General features: G+C 35.4%; 1 protein-coding gene across 4 annotated transcripts in view; it reads left to right on the top strand.

Annotated features, from left to right (window-relative positions):
• Window positions 1-566: 566 nt before the first annotated feature.
• EPHA6 (EPH receptor A6) overlaps window positions 567-19,441 on the top strand; it is an 878,132-nt gene continuing 859,257 nt past the window's right edge. For 3 of the 4 annotated variants that reach the window (XM_059164403.1, XM_059164402.1, XM_059164405.1), the window contains exon 1: window positions 567-1,056. In XM_059164403.1, the coding sequence (XP_059020386.1) occupies window positions 675-1,056 (382 nt within the window). In that variant the 5' untranslated portion in view covers window positions 567-674. The remainder of the gene's footprint in view (window positions 1,057-19,441) is intronic. The other variant, XM_059164404.1, reaches the window with a different exon arrangement.

Genomic DNA, 19,441 nt, shown 5'->3' with positions numbered 1-19,441 from the left:
GAGCAGGGGTTAGGCTGGCGGCCGCCACCAGGCTCGCTCCAGAGCAGGAGCACTGGCCCACAGCACTTACCCCCTCCAGCGGCGGAAATATGAAGTCAGGGGGAAGCGGTGTCAGGGGCTGACTAGTCCTAAAGCGCCCGGCGCTGCTGCCGGGAAATGGGAAGCAAAGTGCTTGGGGGACTAAGTCCGGCCTCAGAGATGCTTAGAAAGCGGCTGCCAAGGCCGAGGCTCTTCGCGCACGCGGCGGAGTTGGAGGTGTCCGCTGTTCAAGCGCTGCCGTCGCCACCTAGGCGAGGTGCTGGGGGCGCAGCCCGTGCGTAGCTCGCTTGGACTACTCGCGGCCCCGCGGAGCCACCTGGGTTGCTGGGCTCTGGCTCTGGCCACACCGGCCCGAGGAGTGCCCGCGATCCCCGTGCCGCTTGCTCTGTCTCTCCGTCTTTGGGGTCCGCAAGTGCCCACGTCAGTCCGGAGAGGCGCTCGGGCCGCCTGAACTGCTCGCCGCACCTGGCCGTCCCTCCCCTGATTCCCCCCGTGAGTCGCCCTCCCCCGCCACCTCCCTCCCCTCCCCCGCCACCTCCCTCCCCTCCCCCAAACCACAGCCCGAGCTCGCTCCTGCGCGCGCGCTCTCCCGGGCCCAAGTGAATAGTCCTCGCGCGAGCGGGACACGGTGGTGGATGCAATTCCGCTCGCTTACAGCCGCCAGGAGCTCCCTGGCGCCGCAGGCAGCGTCCTCCTCCGAAGCAGCTGCGCCTGCACCTGGGCAGCCTGGACCTTCGTGCCCTGCCCCCGGGGCCTCGCGCGGGGGGCGCCCCGGGACACCTCCTGCGGGCCGGGTGGAGGAGGAAGAGGAAGAGGAAGAAGACGTGGACCCGGACCCCTACCCTACGCAAAACACCTGGCCTCGCTGCTGTCACTTCTCTTTAAGTGGGAGAAGAAGAGAGCTGGGGAGAGTCATGGGGGGCTGTGAAGTCCGGGAATTTCTTTTGCAATTTGGGTTCTTCTTGCCGCTGCTGACAGCTTGGCCAGGCGACTGCAGTCACGTCTCCAACAACCAAGGTAAGGGATTGGGAGAAGAAGGGGGAGGGGGCAGGAGGAGGCGGGTGCTTTGTGGACCGGTGCATTGGTAGCCTCCTGCAGGTAACTTCGTCCCCGGGTAGGCTTCTCTGGGCTCGCCACAGGAGAGGTCAAAGGTTGTCCGCTCACCAGAGCGCGAGGACCGGCGACCTCAGGAGTTGCTGTCCCTTTTGCTCCCTAATGTCTTTAAACGGATGTGTGGGCACCAGCAGCAGTTGGGTCCCACCGCGGGCGGCCGCGGGACCTCTCCCGGCAGTGCTGTCTCCACAGGAGGTCAGGCTCTGTGGCACAGGTTTAAGGGACTTACGGCCCTTCGCGGTTGCTCGCAGCACGGTAACATGTAGCTTCTCACTTGTCTTCATGAAAGCAGATAGCTCCCGCTGTACTCTAGGACCGGAGACCAGCCTTCTGCGTGTGGTAGCTATCCTGCCCTCGCCCTGCCGCAGCCCCCTTACCCCATCCAGACCGAATGTAGACTTGTTCGAAATCATTCCTGGACCAGATGCCCAGATTTCTTTTTGTGGTTTCTTCCTTGAGATGGCAGGGGTGGGGGTGGGGGTGGGGCGCGGGGAGACAAACATTAAGTGTGAATTTCCAAGTTGTGACTCTCCTATTCATAAAGTCGAGTCACGGGCAGATTTTTTAGCAAGAAGACTTTGTTTCAGTAGGTAAAGTTTAAAGTGAAACTGAATAGTCTGTGAAAAGTGGAAGTCAGGTTTACCAAGTAGAAAACACTGGGAATTTTGAAGATTTTCTTTTCTTCTGTTCAACAGTCTTTATGAGAAATATCTCAGTGGATTTCTGCAATGAATATTTAAGGATCTATAAAAATATCACCTGCATAATCTAAATCCCTTGAAGCAAGCTGCGAACCACCATAAAAGTTTTCCAGCATGTACCTGGCTGGATGCTTTCGTTGGCACTGTGATGACCATCAATATGTCACCTGTTATGTCACACTTTTCTAAAGATCTCAAATATAAAACAAGTTCTAGTTACCAATTAACATGTAAGGTCTCGAAATAACTTACAGATATAAAAATGGAGGTCAGATGACATGAAAGTGTGCACTTGCTTTGTGAGGATGGGAAGGTTGAATGAGAAGGCAAGTAAAACAACACAGCCTTTTTTGTTGTCAACATAAGACTATTTTATTTTACTTGGAAAGATAATCATGCAGGATAAGTATCATTCTTATTTATATGGCTGGTACCTTTGACATATTTTCCTAATTCATTCATTCATTCTTTCTTTCTTTCTTTCTTTTTTTATTTTTACCTGCTAGATTGCAATCACAAATGCATATGTAAATTTGGAAATCATACATAACTGTCATGCCTTTGAAGATAAAGAAAATAAGTGCCACCTATAGTGCCATACTTGTCTGTGGTGGTGTATATCTCCACACACACATTCCTCATTTGTTTCCATTGGCTTTACATATTGAAGGGGTAGTTACTTAATATATCTCTGTGAAAATAGAACATTGTAAACAATAACATAAAATTATTTACTTGAACTTTTTTTGTAGGGAGAGAAAAACAATTTTTAATAATCAGAAATCAGACATTTATATTGTACTATATGCTAGTATTTAGTATGTTAATATACCTCTCTTTAGTAGCCTCACTAAAAAAAGAGTCATTTACCAGAAATCTTTAACAGTTATTTCAATGCAATAATTTCCCTAAATCAGCATTTAGTTTCTCATTAAGTGTCTGTGATGTACTAGTTACCATTGTAGGCCCTGAGGAAACTAACATAAATAAAACACATATAAGAATCTCCGAACAACTAAAGTGCCATTCTACCAAAATGCATCAAGTGTTAAAGTATAACCTTTCACATTCATATTAAATTTAAGGGCATGGAGGAGTTATTTGTTATCCTTTTGCAATAATTTTTATTTGTTTATTGTCATGACTTTCCCATAGTTTTTAAAGACATCTTACCTAAAATATTTACCATGTATATAATTTATGTGTTTTCATCAATTTGCTTAAACAGTGTCTGTAAATGAATAATACTCAGTTTACCCATCCATTAAGTAGGATCATTAAAGGTAAACTACTAAAGCTCTGAATTTTCACTGTTACAATAGAAACACAGGCTATGCATAAGATTATAGTTGACTAATATTTTACCTAAAGTCTAAGCTGGGTAAAATTTAGGAATTCTTCAATACAAAATTATAGAGAAACTATGCTCAGGCATTTTTATCATACACAAATGATAGCTTATAAAATGCTTTATACAGTCTAAACTCAGTGATTAGAAATTACGCCTTGTGTTATTTTGAAATAACTTTTGAATACTGAAATCATCATATAAATGTTTAAAAATGTCAAACTTTAGAACATTATTATTAACATTCTGGAAATTTTTTTAACTTGCAGTTTCATAAATAACATGAATTAAAAATATCAGTTTTTAAACATTGAAAACAGGCCATTACAGTGTGTATACAATAAAAAATAATATAAAATGTAAATTAGATTTGTTATACACATGTTAGTAAATATTAGTAATATGATTATTTCTTAATTTTAAGGAGATAGCATTTGTTTTCCTAGTAACTTTTTCTAAGAGTTAATGGAATTTGTTTTATTTTTTAAATTTGTTAGAGGGCAAAATTTCATTTTTATATAACTTGTTTTCTTATTAAGGATATTCACAAAGTAAGTTTTTTAATGTTACTTATCTGTTTTTACCAAATTATATGAAAATCTATCATGGTTGAAATGAATAGATTCACCTTCACCCCTCTCCTATTTTTCCATACTTAGGCAAGGTAAAATGAAAATGACAAAAAAGTGAACTACCTAATTTTTAACATGGTGCTTAACAAGGTACTGAGAGTAAGTTAACTATGGGAAGCATCTCTTGCCCTTTAACTGGCTCTGAAGCTCTGCACTATAAAGACAAAATAAATCAATTTGACTCTCTCTTCCTATTACCTAAACCTCCTTGAATCGATCAGAAAGTAGAGTTGCTTCCTAGATCACTTCATCTGATCAAGTTAGTGAAAACATGATTTGTGTTCAAATTTCTCTTATTCCATTACTTTTCCCTCTATTTAAAACCACAGTATTTATTAGGTGTTGCCAATTTTTATTTAAAAATAACAGATTCTACTTTCTCTCTACATAAGCTTTTATTTCTGTTCTGGAAATTTAGGTAAATATAAAGCATTATCTTGTTTCATGTGTAAGTAACCAAGTTTATCAATTACAGTGGTTAATAGCCACTAGGGATCCATTTATTCAAAGATTACTCTGCTTTAGCAAATAGTACTGTATAGCCAAAAAGAGTTCAGTTATTTCTTCAGGTCATGTTTCCAAAAATAATCAGATATTGAAATAATTTGTTCAAGCAAAATATGGCTTGCATGCAAGGGTCTAGTGAACTCATTTTACTACCAGCATTGTGTGAGTTGATCTTTTGTTTTTTTTTCCCAGAGAACTCAGGACAAATTAAGTAAACAAGCAAAACAATAGTCTGATTTGTTAGTTTCATTGAATTCCTTAAATTGAATGTAAAATCTACTGATTTGTTTTTAAATACAGGTGAGCATACTTGAGCAGAAAAATATCTGCTTAATGAAATTTATAGCCTTAAATTAGTTGAACTTCCATAAGTACAGTTCACGAACTGTAAAGCTAAATACTGTTCTTATATTTATGGAAAGGGATGAATCGAAAATTTTTCAGAAAGTTTGAGTCAACTTTACTGAAAATATTGAAAATTTTGTTAAATGGGAGAAACTGGATGATTTAAAAAGTATTTTTCTAAAAGAACTTTCACCTAGATTAAATTTTTATGGATAAACTATTCATAGTTGTAAAGGTGCAGGAGATTGTAATCACATGCCTTCCTAATTAACTATAAGTACAAAAACAACCTATAATGTAGATTTATCGTATATTTACAAATAGAATAAATCATTGTATCATTATTCACTATGATTAGTATTCAAAGTAGAAAGATAAAATCTTTTATATGTATTGATCATATAAGTATTGTTTGCTCTGGGTTTGGTATGAGACCATATCTAAAAACTTTTTCATGTGTAAATATTATAGTGTTCTTTAAGAATCTCTTCTTCAAACCAGAAGTACCATGAATAAAGTGGTTTTATATGGATCTTCTTAAGAGGAAAAATATATATCTAAGGTATAAGACCAACTTAGTGTTTATTTTTTAACTTTTTTATCCTTTCAAACTTTTCTATATAGATTTGCATTACTTTTCTGTTACAAAATTAAATGTTAAGAAAAATATTAGAGGGGCGCATGGGTGGCTCAGTGGGTTAAAGCCTCTGCCTTCGGCTTGGGTCATGATCCCAGGATCCCTGGATAGAGCCCCGCATCAGGCTCTCTGCTTGGCAGGGACCCTGCTTCCTCCTCTCTCTCTGCCTGCCTCTCTGCCTACTTGTGATCTCTGCCTGTCAAATAAATAAATAAAATATTAAAAAAAAATAAAATATTTAAGAAAAAATATTAGAGTAGAAATCCTTTTCTTTCTTCTCTCATCATTGCCAGTATAAACTAGCTCAAAAGGCATTATAGATTTCTTGTATTTCCTTCTCCCAATTTTTTTTCCCCATTGCAGGCACCGTGTTTCAGTCTTTTTCTTCACACACCTGAGTACTTTTCACTACATACTGCCTTTGTCCAAAATGGTGAGAGGATAGATAGTATTTTATACTGTACATCAGTCAGACTCCAACAGTAATAGAAGTTTCTTCCTTGTCTTTGACTCAGCACTTTTTGGGGAGTGTAAATACCATGGAAATCAATACACATATAGTTAAGTAATCAAAATGGGTTGACTTTCCCCAAAGTACAGTCAATTATAATCAAACTAAACTTACACGGAGTAAATTTTTTCTACACCTATCATGTTCTTTTTCAAAAAATAATTTAAAATTTTTTAAATAATGCATATTTAATGTGTGCAACATATTTGAGATACTGGGTCTATAGAATTTTGATCAATTTGTAATTTCATTAGAGTGGGACGTGACATTTGAGCCACATTCTAGGGAGGAGAAAGCTGATCATAGAGTAGAGAGAATTGCATTCTAGGTATAGGGAACTGCCTGGGCAGTGATCTTGAAGGGAAATGAAGCTTGACACATTTGAAGAAATGTGTGTTCAGTGTGACTGGAGCTTACTGAACACGGAACAGAGTAGCACAGTGTAAGGTTTTAAAGATGGTTAGGAACTAGATCCTATAGAGAAGAAAAGGAGTCATGGTAAGAAGGAGTGTTTTAATATGATTCGAGGTAAAATGGGAAACTGTTGAGAAAGTTCAACAAATTTTCACTTTAAGAGCATTATGGCTAGTGAGCAAAGAGATAATTGGCAGATGGCAAGAGTAGAATTAGGAGTTTGCTGCAGTTTGTTGAAGAGAGTGGCTATAGTGGCCTGACCTAGTGTGGTGGTAACAGAGATGGAGAAAAAAAGATGGATTTGAGGTGCATTTGGGAAGTAGAATTTATGGGACAATCTTATCTTTACAGAGAAATAAATGTAGATATTCAACATTTATATCATTTTTCCCCCATGGGATCCAAACAAATTTTTAATTACTTCCCATAAAAATTACCTTGCTATATATAAGTACTGATAATTGACATGAGATATGAGGGATGGGGTGAAATTCTCATTTTCTATTTTATTCAGCTCAAACTGTGCTTTGAAATGTAATTTAATAGTACAGTTTTGCTATTTCAAGTGGTTATACATAACGTGCATTCATATTGGATCAAATGCCATTTGTTAATGCATTTCTAACATAATTTTCCATATACAGCTATATTTTTATCAGAGAGGATAATGGTACAAGTGAATGGGTCCATCCTTACAAAGTAGTATAGTAATCCCAACAGAATCTAGATTTTAGCTAAAAAGAGCAGTTTGGCTTATGCACCAGTTTTATTCATTTCTGTTAGGATCAGATTATCATTATTGAAAACAAAAAAAAATCTAAGTGATACTAGATATAAAATGGATGTGTTTCAGATATTTTCCATTAGTCTTTTTTTTTCTCTGCATTTTGCTAAAATGAAGGGAAACCAATATTCAGAAAGTTTCTAAGAGATACAGTAAATGAGATTTTAGTTTATATGGTATTCTTGGGTCAGGGTGAAGGAAGAAACAGGTTTTCCACTAAACAATAGTAAACTGCATGTCATTTAAAAGATTTCCCTGACTAGTTAATTATCCATTACTTTGAGTTGTCTTTTATTAATATTATATGAGTGCCATTATTAAATATAAGGAAACTAAATAGTCCTAACTTAATAGGCATACATACTTAGGGTATATTTGGAAAATTCATACTCTAAAGAGATTTTATTTAAACATTTTCAAATATTCTTAAATATACATTCAAAATGATAAATCTCACATTTTACTTGAGTGCTTAGAATGTTCTGAAAAATGCTATTTTTATATTTATTTTCATTCAATAAACATTTAACTTCTTATGGGATATACAACTTCATTTGTCAATAGTAGATATTTTATTTTATTTTATTTTAATTTTTTTAATTTTTTATTTTTATAAACATATATTTTTATCCCCAGGGGTACAGGTCTGTGAATCACCAGGTTTTCACACTTCACAGCACTCACCAAAGCACACAGATATTTTAAAACCAAATGTAAACATCCACTCTTTAGACAGGTATTTATTGAAGGTCTACTATTTGCTAGGTAGTGTACTTACCATATGTAAGGGTTCAAGGAGAAATTTCCCTCCAAGAAGGTATAATTCAATGACAAGTTTCCAGTCTCTTTTCAGATCTGGCAAGAAAAATTTGTTTCCTTAAAACCAGATACAAAGTCAATTAGAAATGCTTTAAAAACACATTTTTATGTGATAATATATAGCAGTCCTGATGATAAGACCTCATCATATAGAACATTTTTGTACCGCTTACTTCAAAGTAATATCTAATATTACATTTTATTTCAAAGTTAAGTCACTCAACAATCACATATTAAGCATCTCAGGAATTATGTTGGGTTCTGAGGCTAAAATGATGATTATCATATAGTCTCTGTTCTTTAGGAACTCAGTCTGCTCTGTTGATGTTGAATCATCTTTAGTTACTTGATAATTTTTATAAGATGAATAATTTTATAATAAGTGAGATTATTAGGAAGAAATGAAAGGGAGAAAAGAAATACTACCAAACTTTTATGCATTTTACTTATGAAAGTGATTCACAAGAATCTTCCAATGTTTTATGATGGGTATATATTTAATTATTTGAAGATAAAACGAATGTGCATCTTAAAAATATATTCTTGGTAAAAAATATATTTCACATATGTAATGGCTTTCCATGGACTGACATGTGGAGTGAGCTTTTATTCAAAGGATATTAGACCGGCATATTTTGATGTGTTTATTTAAGGTGGTTTAATTATTAAAAACTGTAACTTATGTTGAAAACGAAAATGCAAGTTTCCAGTATGAAATAGCAGCAAGCATACCTTTTAATTGACCTTTGTAGTAAGAATTGAGGTTAAAGTGTGTACTTTCAGTCCATGTTATGAAAAATACATTCAGCTGCTTTTCTGGGATACTGATGAGTCCTCTAGCTTTTGGCCTGCTTGATGACCTGTACTTGGATATAAATGAGAATTTAGATTCCTTAATTTCTGCAAGTATGGAAGTGTCTGTTGATGAGAATCCTAGCTAAAACTTAAACCCCAAACTGCAATTTTTCTTCCACACTCCCTCTGGATTTAAAGAATACTTAGATAATGTTTATTTTGTGACTGCAAGTGAATATAATATGAATATAATTAATTATATTAAATGTAATAGGAAATAGCTGAGCAAACTAGTAGATAACATTTTAAAAAATTGTAAGAGTTTTGTCAGTTTCCAAAATTAAATAAAATCTATACATTGGTGTCCTTGTTTACAATTAGTATATCTCAACAAAAAACTGAGAGTGTAATAGGACAATTTTAGGATACTAGAACATTCACTCTTAGCTTGGCTGTTTTATATGCATAATTGAGGGAGGGAGCAGTCAGAAAGAGGTCTCAATTTTATCTGGGAAAGAAACCCCAAATTTCAGAAGTACATACTGTTTTTATAATATATTGCTTAAAATTAACATGCTTCAACTTTACTGTTATATTTATGACACTATATTAGAGCAAAAGTATACTTATGGTAGGTACAATAACTTTTACTGTCTTACATTGTATAGTATAGTAACTTCACTTTATAGTTTAGAAAAACTGTAGTTCAGCCAAGTTATTAAAGATATCAGTTTGGTTCTTTGTTTAATAAAAATTAAATATGTAAGAATCTTTATAATATTCTCTAGTTTATGATCAGAAATCTGTGTATGCATTGTTTTTTTCAAGAGCCCTATTACCTAGTAAAGCAGAATTAAAATTTAAGAATTTATTTTAAAGGTTAGATTTTGGAAGATTTAGTATGCTATTAAAACTAAATGAAGTTTCTTTTTTTTTCCTAAAAATGTAACCAAGCCTTATATTCAGTTAAAATTGTAAGCTTGTTTCTATAATAAAGTGTTCAAATACTTTTTCATTGCAGTATAGCTATAGTTACCTTTGGACTTTTTATTCATTTTTGTTTTTATTACATAAGTATAAACACTTCATTTCTTTTTTTTTTTTTTTTTATTAAAGATTTTTATTTATTCATTTGACAGAGAGAGATCACAAGTAGGCAGAGAGGCAGGCAGAGAGAGAGGAGGAAGCAGGCTCCCTGCTGAGCAGAGAGCCGGATGATGCAGGACTCAATCCCAGGACCCTGGGATCATGACCTGAGCCGAAGGCAGCGGCTTAACCCACTGAGCCACACAGGCGCCCTAAACACTTCATTTCTTAAACTGCATGGCTTGTTTATAAATTTTTTTTCTAACATTCTCAAACTACCCCATAGTAAGGGTACCTTCATCTAATTTTTAAATGAAATATATTGGTACTTGCTACTTTTTTTCCACTGTGCTGGGCACAGGAAATACAAAGGCAAGCCATTTTTAGGAAGCTCCGAGAGCCTAAGGATTAACTAATTAGGCTATTTCTGTGTCAGTGAATAATTAAAATGTTAATTTATATATCAAATTAATATGGATTAGTTGTGATAACTTCACATCTATGAACCGTTTTTTACAGAGATGAAAAGATAAAAGTACTGTTCTATGAATTAATATATAGATACACTGAGAATAAATATTCATTTAATATATTGGCCATTAATTTGAGTGACTGCTAGAAATGAGATAAGTAAGATCTACTCCTGACCTTTAGGGCAGTGTTGTGGAATGGAAGAGCTATACCTGACAGTTAAATATCAACAATATATTATTGCAAAGATGAAATGAAGAGAAATAACATAAAACTTTACAAACAAATAAGCTTGAGTTACCCATGGGAAATGAAAATGAGTCTCTCGTTTATCAGGATTCATCATCATGAATATATGAAACTAATAAGAGAATTAAAATGAATAACTCCTTCAGAGACCTTAATTTTAAAGTTACATTGAATTTTAAATTTTAAAGTTACATTCCTCTGCACTTAAAGATTAAAATTTATTCTGCATGTAAATGCAAAGTAAATATCCAAGTAAGTAATGTCTTACATTGAACAAAAAACTTTCAAGTAAGTGGTACAACTTGGCTTTTTCTTTCAAAGTTTTATCAGGTTCTTTAAGAAATATATTTAATGATTGTAGCTGCTTTTACCAAAAAACCCCACAAAATCTTTTAGAGGATTATATGTGTTTTTTTCTACTGAATATTTTACCTTTAGATGAAGGTACAATTGGCAATACCCATATTGTTTATATTATATTTAATTTAAAGATTAAAATCCTTCTATAGGTTCTTGCTATCTCCTACTATGTTAATTTCTTGTTTTATTTTAATTCTCTTTCCTAAGTCCTTTAAATATTTTTAGCAGTGTTTCAAAACTTGGAAATTGCTGGTATTCCCTAATATCTATCTTGGGAAATTAAGAAAACTGCGGTCTGATCAATCCTGCATTTTATATTTGAAAAATGTACCTATAAGACATAGAGATAGAAATTGCTGCCAGAACTTGGTGTTTTTAAACAAGGAAAAATCAATAGCGGATTATCTGTGATTAGCTGTTGACATTTAGATTTGTACATTTAGAATGTCAAAATCTCTTAAAACTATCAATTTGGTTCCTAAATTACAATAATATTCATATTTTCAAATCTAACATTTTATGGTTCTTCTCCTCCCTCCAATATAAAGGTGTACTCTCAAGAAAAAAAAAACAATTAAAATAATTATAGATCTCTTTACAAATTGGATTTTAGATGACTAGTTAAAAAATTAGAAATCTGAGAGGAGAAAGGAGTTGAGGGAAATTGGAGGGGGGATGAACCATGAGAGACTATGGACTCTGAAAAACAATCTGAGGGTTTTGAAAGGGAGGGGGGTGAGAGGTTAGGGGAGCTTGGTGGTGGGTATTATGAAGGGCATGTATTGTATGGAGCACTGGCTGTGGTGCATAAACAATGAAATCTGTTACAAAAAATAGAAAAAAAATTAGGAATCTGCCAATAAACATAGTGGATTACTTCTATCTTTGTATGCGTCTATCTTTATTGTTGTTATATTATGATATGCTGGTGCAGGTATTATTTCTATCCTGTAAAAATAAATATCATTATAAGGGATATTATAGTTGGTTTAATATATTTCTTCTCTTTTAATCATTATGTGAACCTGGAATATGGTTACTGCTATGTCATAAAAATTATTTTAATTTTATGCCAGAAATATTTTCTCCCACAGGAGATGATTAACCTAGACTGTTGGAATCTGACTTTTTGCCAGACTCTTGTTAGATTGATATTATTTTTTGAGGCTTAATATCTTAATTGTAAAAGATTATAACTTTATATATACCACACTGTACACACATAATGCTTGTAACATGAATCCCATTCTCCAAATGCACCACTAGCTTAGTGGAAAGTTCTATTCCTGACGTGACATCAGAATTTACAAAGCTTATATGGTGCCCATAAAACTAAGGGAAAAACCCATAAATTTCCTCTTTATTGTATTTGTCACTGATATATTAATTCCCTAAGTCCAAGATTATTCTGTTCAATGCAGTTGCTCTCAACTTCCAATTTAAAACTTTTACTTAATTCTATTTCAGTGTAAAAGGAGGGACTGTTCCATGTGAATTGGCTATTTTTAATTTATCTCTAAAATAGCCAAAGCTATTAAATTGGAACGATTATGATTTTTTATTACGTCTAAATTCTTTACATGCTGTTTACATATGTCATGTTAATTCCCAAGTATTTCTCTCAAGTTGTCTTTAAATAAGTTTATTACTGGGGCACCTGGGTGGCTCAGTGAGTTAAGCCGCTGCCTTCGGCTCAGGTCATGATCCCAGGGTCCTGGGATCGAGTCCCGCATCGGGCTCACTGCTCAGCAGGGAGCCTGCTTCCCTCTTTCTCTCTCTCTGCCTGCCTCTCTGTCTACTGTGATCTCTCTCTGTCAAATAAATAAATAAAATCTTTAAAAAAAATTAAAAAAAATAAGTTTATTACTGTTTGGATACCAAGATTGAGTTCAGCCTCCCAAATTTCCCCACTCACCATTCCTTTCCCTCCAAGATTTGCCTCTGAGGATTCATGCACACATTGATCAATGTTACATGCATGCACGAGAATGGCTGATACCTACTTATAGATGGAAAAGAGGGCAAGAGAAAGGCTCAAGTGAAGGAATATTTATTGCACAGAGCAAGGCTGACAAAAAAGCAGGTTCATGTGGCTTTATTGCAAGTGTCACTTTATCTCGAATCCACACATTCATGTACAATCTTCTAATATTGTCTAGCTCTGAAAAACTTCTCAGGTGGAAAAGGCTAGAAAACAGTTAAAACGGGTCTAAGAATCTGAACAAGATCTGAGGCTAAATGTTTAACTAAAAGCAAAGAAGTTTCCTTCCCCAGCTCTCATTTCTCAACGGTTAATATTTTTTTTAACAATTTTATTTATTTATTTGACAGAGAGAGATCACAAGCAGGCAGAGAGGCAGGCAGAGAGAGAGAGAAGGAAGCAGGCTCCCTGCCGAGCAGAGAGCCCGATGTGGGACTTGATCCCAGGACCCCGAGATCATGACCTGAGCCGAAGGCAGCGGCTTAACCCACTGAGCCACCCAGACACCCCTCAATGGTTAATATTTTTGAAGAACTTTATAGTTTTATGGTACTATGTCTATCGATCTTTTTCTCAGTTAATTTTTTTTTTAATGTGTGGAGAATCTTTGCACATCCTATTTAACTGTATTTTCTAGATATGTTATAGCTTTAGGTTGGTATATCATGCCTCCCAGGATGCTATGATATCAAACATTTCTTTTGAAGATATAAACTGTTCTAGAAAGCAATTAAGTAGAATATTGAAACCTATTCATACACTTGGATCCATTAATTCTATTTTCATGAATTTAAATTCTTGGAAAATGCATAAAGACAGGCTAACATTTATATATGAGGATTTTTTTCTCAGTCTTATTTATAAAACTGAAAAATTGGAATGAGTAAATGTCCCCAAATAGGACAATCTTCATAGAGTCATAACTTCTTTTATTTGGAAAAACTTCTTGAATGAGTGCATGTGAATCAATAGGAGTAATAAATTCCTGTTTGGGGAAGAGTGGAAAAGCTATTAAAGAGAACATGGGAGAGATGGTAGAACCAGAAAAGAAACCTTGTAAGAGAAACAGCCTGACGGAAATTCTAGAGTCAGTTTAATCAAGAGGACAGTTTAAAATTGATAGTAACAGCTCTTCTATCTGAAGTTGTTTGCATGACTGAGATGTTAATGGATCCCTCCATCTTCACCTGCACAAATTTATAAAAAATCTGTTACATTCCAGAAAATGAGAATAGAAAATAGAAGTAAAACTTTTCCAAGGAGAGAAGAACAGTTAGGTCACTACCACCCCCCAAAATAAATTCCTGAAGATAGAAGGTTTAGCTATTCAGCTAAATGAGGTTCCTCAGGAACTTGGCCCTATCCTAGTATGTGGTTAAGAACAGCGGCTGGGTCAGGAATTTTTTTCTCACCTAGTCCTAAAATGAGTCTCTAATCCCTTCAGAGGAGGCAGCATGGATCCATCTAACATGATAGCATTCCCACAGAAAATCTATAGAGGACAGAGAATTTTAAAAAGAAAAGAAACAACACTTCCTGTGTTTGCTATGTGTGCCATTTCTCTTCTCAGGAAATACAGATCAAATATATAAGAAGTGGATTTTAGAGAAATAAAAGGGAAAGTGGTGCTTTAACAATATGGAATCTTGTTTCGGGTGCTTTGACCACACTAGCTTCACTTTCACTTTTATGAATGCATACAATAGATTGGCCACCTGTTCTTTGCTCATGAAAATGATCCCTGAAGTCAGGGATTTGGCTATAGTTTCCAGCCAAAGTGAAAATGGGGGAATAGCTTAGCCAAAATGAAGAACATCCCCTTTTTCCTGGATGATAAACGCTATATCATTTCCTAACACCCCTATAGCTCCATCATGCTTAGTTTTCAAACACATTTTGCAGTGGCAGCTACCAATCCTGTTCTCTCCTTGCTGCCTGATATCCAGCCAGGAGCTGACTTTACATCCTCTCGATTTTTAGCAACCCGAGGATTAATTTGATCACATGCTACACTGACAAATGCCTCTCTAGCAAGGGTATATTTTGAATGACAACATTTCCAGATTTGGAGAAAATGTTAAAATAATAGTGATTCATACAAACTGGTTGGGATAACCAGGGTCATCTCATAGACGAAGCTTCAGATTAAGATTTTATTTTTGGCTATGTTTTGGAGGTTGCAAGCTATCATAGCCCAGTTTTATAATGGTTGTAAAAGGGAGCACACTGTGGCATGCAGACCACTTTCTCTTAGGATAGTAAGTGTCCTGTGTTTATCAAGTATAGTATTGGTTATAAATATCCCATCAGATATCTGATGACGGGGGCATCATTGCTTTCAGTTTTGGCAGAGAGAGTCCACATGGTACAAAAAGAATGGAATACAATTAATTACAGTTATTCCTTTTTACACCAAGCTGTTTAATTCCTGTCAGTAATCTGCGTTCTTAAACTCTGTGATGCTTCTTTTCCAATAAAAACAATGAATCATGGAACACTACATCAAAAACTAATGATGTAGTCTATGGTGACTAACATAACAATTAAAAAAAAAAAACCTACTAGAAATAACTGCATTGGGGTCTGTGTTCTTCAGAAATACTCAAAAGAAGAGAGGTGTGGCCGTTTGCTTTTTCTCTTGTTCTTGGAAAACTACTGATAATTTTTAAGGATTTTTGCAATTAATGTGTATTTCTTCTTAAAACTAAGTATATGACAATCCATAACAGGGTGACAGCTATCCTTCTAATCTTGTGGGGAAATAGAGATCAAGTCCGCTTCCTATCACCTTATTCTTTTTGACATGGTGATTTGATGTTTGAAATCCTGTATTAAGGGGTGCCTGGGTGGCTCAGTGCGTTAAGCCTCTGCCTTCAGCTCAGCTCATGATCTCAGGGTCCTGGGATCAAGCCCCACATTGGGCTCTCTGCTCAGTGGAGAGCCTGCTTCCCCCACTCTCTCTCTGCCTGCCTCTCTGCCTACTTGTGATTTCTCTCTGTCAAATAAATAAATAAAATCTTAAAAAAAAAAAAAAAGAAAGAAAGATATCCTGTATTAAGCAGTGCCTGAGTGGCTCAGCTGGTTGAGCATCGAACTCTTGGTTTCAACTTCTCATGGGTCATGAGATCAAGCCTCACCTGGAGCTCTTCACTCAGCAGGGAGTCTGTGTGAAGATTCTCTCCCTCTGCTCCTACCCACACTTTCTCTCTCAAAAATAAATAAATCTTAAAAAAAAGAAAGAAATCTGTATTAAGTGCTTATGAGTATCATACATAGGAAATGGAATATATTTGAAATAAATACATGTTAAGCTTGAGTTAGTATGTTTTATGTAAAAGCTTAAAAATCGCTTACTTAGCTATTACTGTAGCTCTTAAAACCTGTCAGCAGTTATTTCCACTCTGTCTACACACACACACACACACACACACACAGCCTGAAACCCTATGCTACTTGCTCTATAAACTTTTTTTCACTTGCGTGCAATGGTTCACATAATTCCAAGTATCTCATTTTAGTGCTATAATGAAAAGAACTATAAATTTAAAGTGCATGTACATTTTTATCTTTTTGACTATATTTCAGGTCATATTAAGTTAGGTATTCCAAATATAACCTGTTTGAGCCTGTAGTTATTAGGAAAATCTGTTCTAATTTAAGTTTAAAATAAATGGATAACATCTTTGCACTTAAAGAGGATATTTCTCTGAAAAACTTAAACATGTTTTATATTCTGCAGTCTCTCCCATTAATGCACGTATAAAAATGTATTTCCTGTTGATGGAGGATTTGTCATACTAGGAAAAATAAAGAAAAAGACCAAATGCTTTTCAATATTAATTTAATTCTACCACTTTATCTTTTTTATTCCACCTTTCTAAGGTGAATAAGCAGCATAAATTACTGCACTTATTTTACTAATGGAATTTATGTGGACGTTAAGCTACTTGGCAAAGCTGATAGACCAAATTAGTAACCACAAAGGAGAAAGAAAGCAGATCTTAAACCTGTTAGATCACTGTACTTTCTAAATGGGAAGGAGAATTTCAAGCAATATCTAGAGTATTAAAAATGCAAAGATATTAAATTTAAATATTGTTTCTTAATACTAATGTCTTGAAAATGTTTATAATCACTGAACCTGTATCACTTATAAGATAATGATACTCTGTTTTAAAAGAATAGAAGAATTATTTGGAAAAAATCTTTATAAAGAATCCCTGGATGGGTTGCCTGGCTGGCTCATGTGACTCTTAATTTCAGGATCCTGAATTTAAGCCCTATGTTGGACATGGAGCCTACTTAAAAAAAAAAAAAAAAAAAAAAAAAAAGTCCCGGATTATACAGTCTTTTCTTTGTTTATTACAATAGTATGACTTTAAAAATAAGTAAAAGACATCCAAATTGACAAGGAAGTCAGACTCTCACGCTTCATTAATGACATGATACTTTATTTAGAAAAACCCAAAGATTCCACCCCCAAATTTTTAGAACTTATACAGGAATTCAGCAAAGTGGCGTAATATAAAATCAATGCACAGAAATCATTTGCATTTCTATACACTAACATTTAGAAGAGAGAGAAATTCTCCCCATTCCATTTTCCTTCCCTTTCCCAGTGGTCTTCTGCTCTATTCCTTATATTCCACATATGAGTGGAACATCAAACTATATGATAATTGTGTTTCTCTGTTTGACTTATTTCACTTAGCATAATCCCCTTATTCCATCCACATCGATGCAAATGGTATGTATTCATCCTTTCTGAAGGTTGAGTAATACTCCATTGTATATGTGTACCACATCTTCTTTATCCATTCATCTGTTGAAGGGCATCTTGGTTCCTTCCACAGTTTGGCTATTGTGGACATTGTTTCTATGAAGATTGTGGTGCATGTGCCCCCTCCCCATTTTCTTTTTACTCTATCTGTATCTTTGGAGCAAATATCTAGTAGTGCAATTGCTGGGTCATAGGGTAGCTCTATTTTTAATATCTTGAGAAAACTCTATACTGTTTTCCAGAGTGGCTGTACCAGCTTGCATTCCCATCAAGAGTGTAAGAGGGTTCCCTTTTCTCTATATCCCCGCCAACACTTGCTATTTCCTGTCTTGTTAGTTTTGGCCATTCTAACTGGTGTAAGGTGGTATCTCATTGTGCTTATATTTCCCTAATGACTAGTGATGTTGAAAAATTTTTTTATGTGTCTATTAGCTGTTTGTATGTCTTCTTTAGAAAAGTGTCTGTTCATGTCTTCTGTCCATTTTTTGACCGGATTATTTGTTTGGGGAATGTTGAGTTTGGTAAATTGTTTATAGATCTTGGATACCAGCCCTTTATCCCAAATGTCATTTGCAAATATATTCTTCCATTCCATGGATTGCCTCTTAGTTTCGTTGACTGTTTCCTTTGCTGTGCAGAAGCTTTTTATCTTGATGGAGTCCCAAAAGTTCATTTTTGCTTTTGTTTTCCTTGTCTTTGGAATCATGTCTTGAAAGAAGTTGCTGTGGCTGATGCCAAGGAGGTTACTGCCTACATTCTTTAGGATTTTGATGGATTCCTATCTCACATTGAGGTCTTTCATCCATTTTGTTTATCTTTGTGTATGGTGCAAGAGAATGGTGTAGTTTCATTCTTTTGCATGTGGTTGTTTAGTTTTCCCATCACCATTTATTGAAGAGACTGTCTTTTCCATTGGACTTTTGAAGTCCAAAAGAAGCTTTTTTGAAGATTACTTGACTGTAGGGAGGGTGGTGGGGGCATGGGGTAACTTGGTGAGGGGTATTAAGGGGGGTACCTGTTGTGATGAGCACTGGGTGTTATATGCAACTAATGAAATATTGAACATTACCCAAAAACTTAAAATGTAGTATATGCTGGCTAACTGACATAATAAAAATAATTAAAAAAATAAGCCTTTTTACTAAAACTTAATTCTGAAGTAAATAGTAAGTACAAGTTTGTATAATTAGAACCTTCAGAGTTTCCAGGTTTGGACCAGGTGAATTAGGCATCATTTTTTTTTACTACCCTCAATAGAGTAATATTAATTTAGGGGATATATTTTAATAGACTTAGCAAGCTAGTCTCTCAAAGGATAGTATATATTTGCTTTTATCTAAGTACAATATGAAATATCCCATGATATGAAAGCTTTCATTCTGCAGTATAGAAAACAAGGAAATGTATAGGTGGCCTGAACCAACCCTTACTTTGGGATAAATATGATTTTTGGTGAATGGTTTAGTGCTATGTCCAAACGTTCCTTGTATTAAAATATTATACAATATTTTGGTCATTGCAATTTGCCTGATTAACACGAGAATATTTGTAACACAAAGTATTGTGCCCGAGATTGATCCAACCTCCATATATGACTATTGTACTTTAAAAAGTAAACTGATTTCTAAACTATAGAACAAAATTGATATGTTTCTATGACTTGTATTTTTAAAATATCCCGTAACAGGCCTTTAAGGAACTTGGATTTTAAAATTTTCAGTGTTTGGTTTTAAAATAATTACTTTTCTATGGACCATTTTCTCAGAAATAGGTGCTCAGTGGTATACACTGAGTTTTTGAGTGCTCACTCCTTGCTGGGAACCATACTAAGTACTTTGATATATTCAATTATGTAATCCTTACAACAAT

Source organism: Mustela lutreola, chromosome 2, assembly GCF_030435805.1.
Source record: "Mustela lutreola isolate mMusLut2 chromosome 2, mMusLut2.pri, whole genome shotgun sequence".
NCBI lineage: Eukaryota > Metazoa > Chordata > Mammalia > Carnivora > Mustelidae > Mustela > Mustela lutreola.
This window is presented reverse-complemented; position numbering and strand designations above follow the sequence as displayed.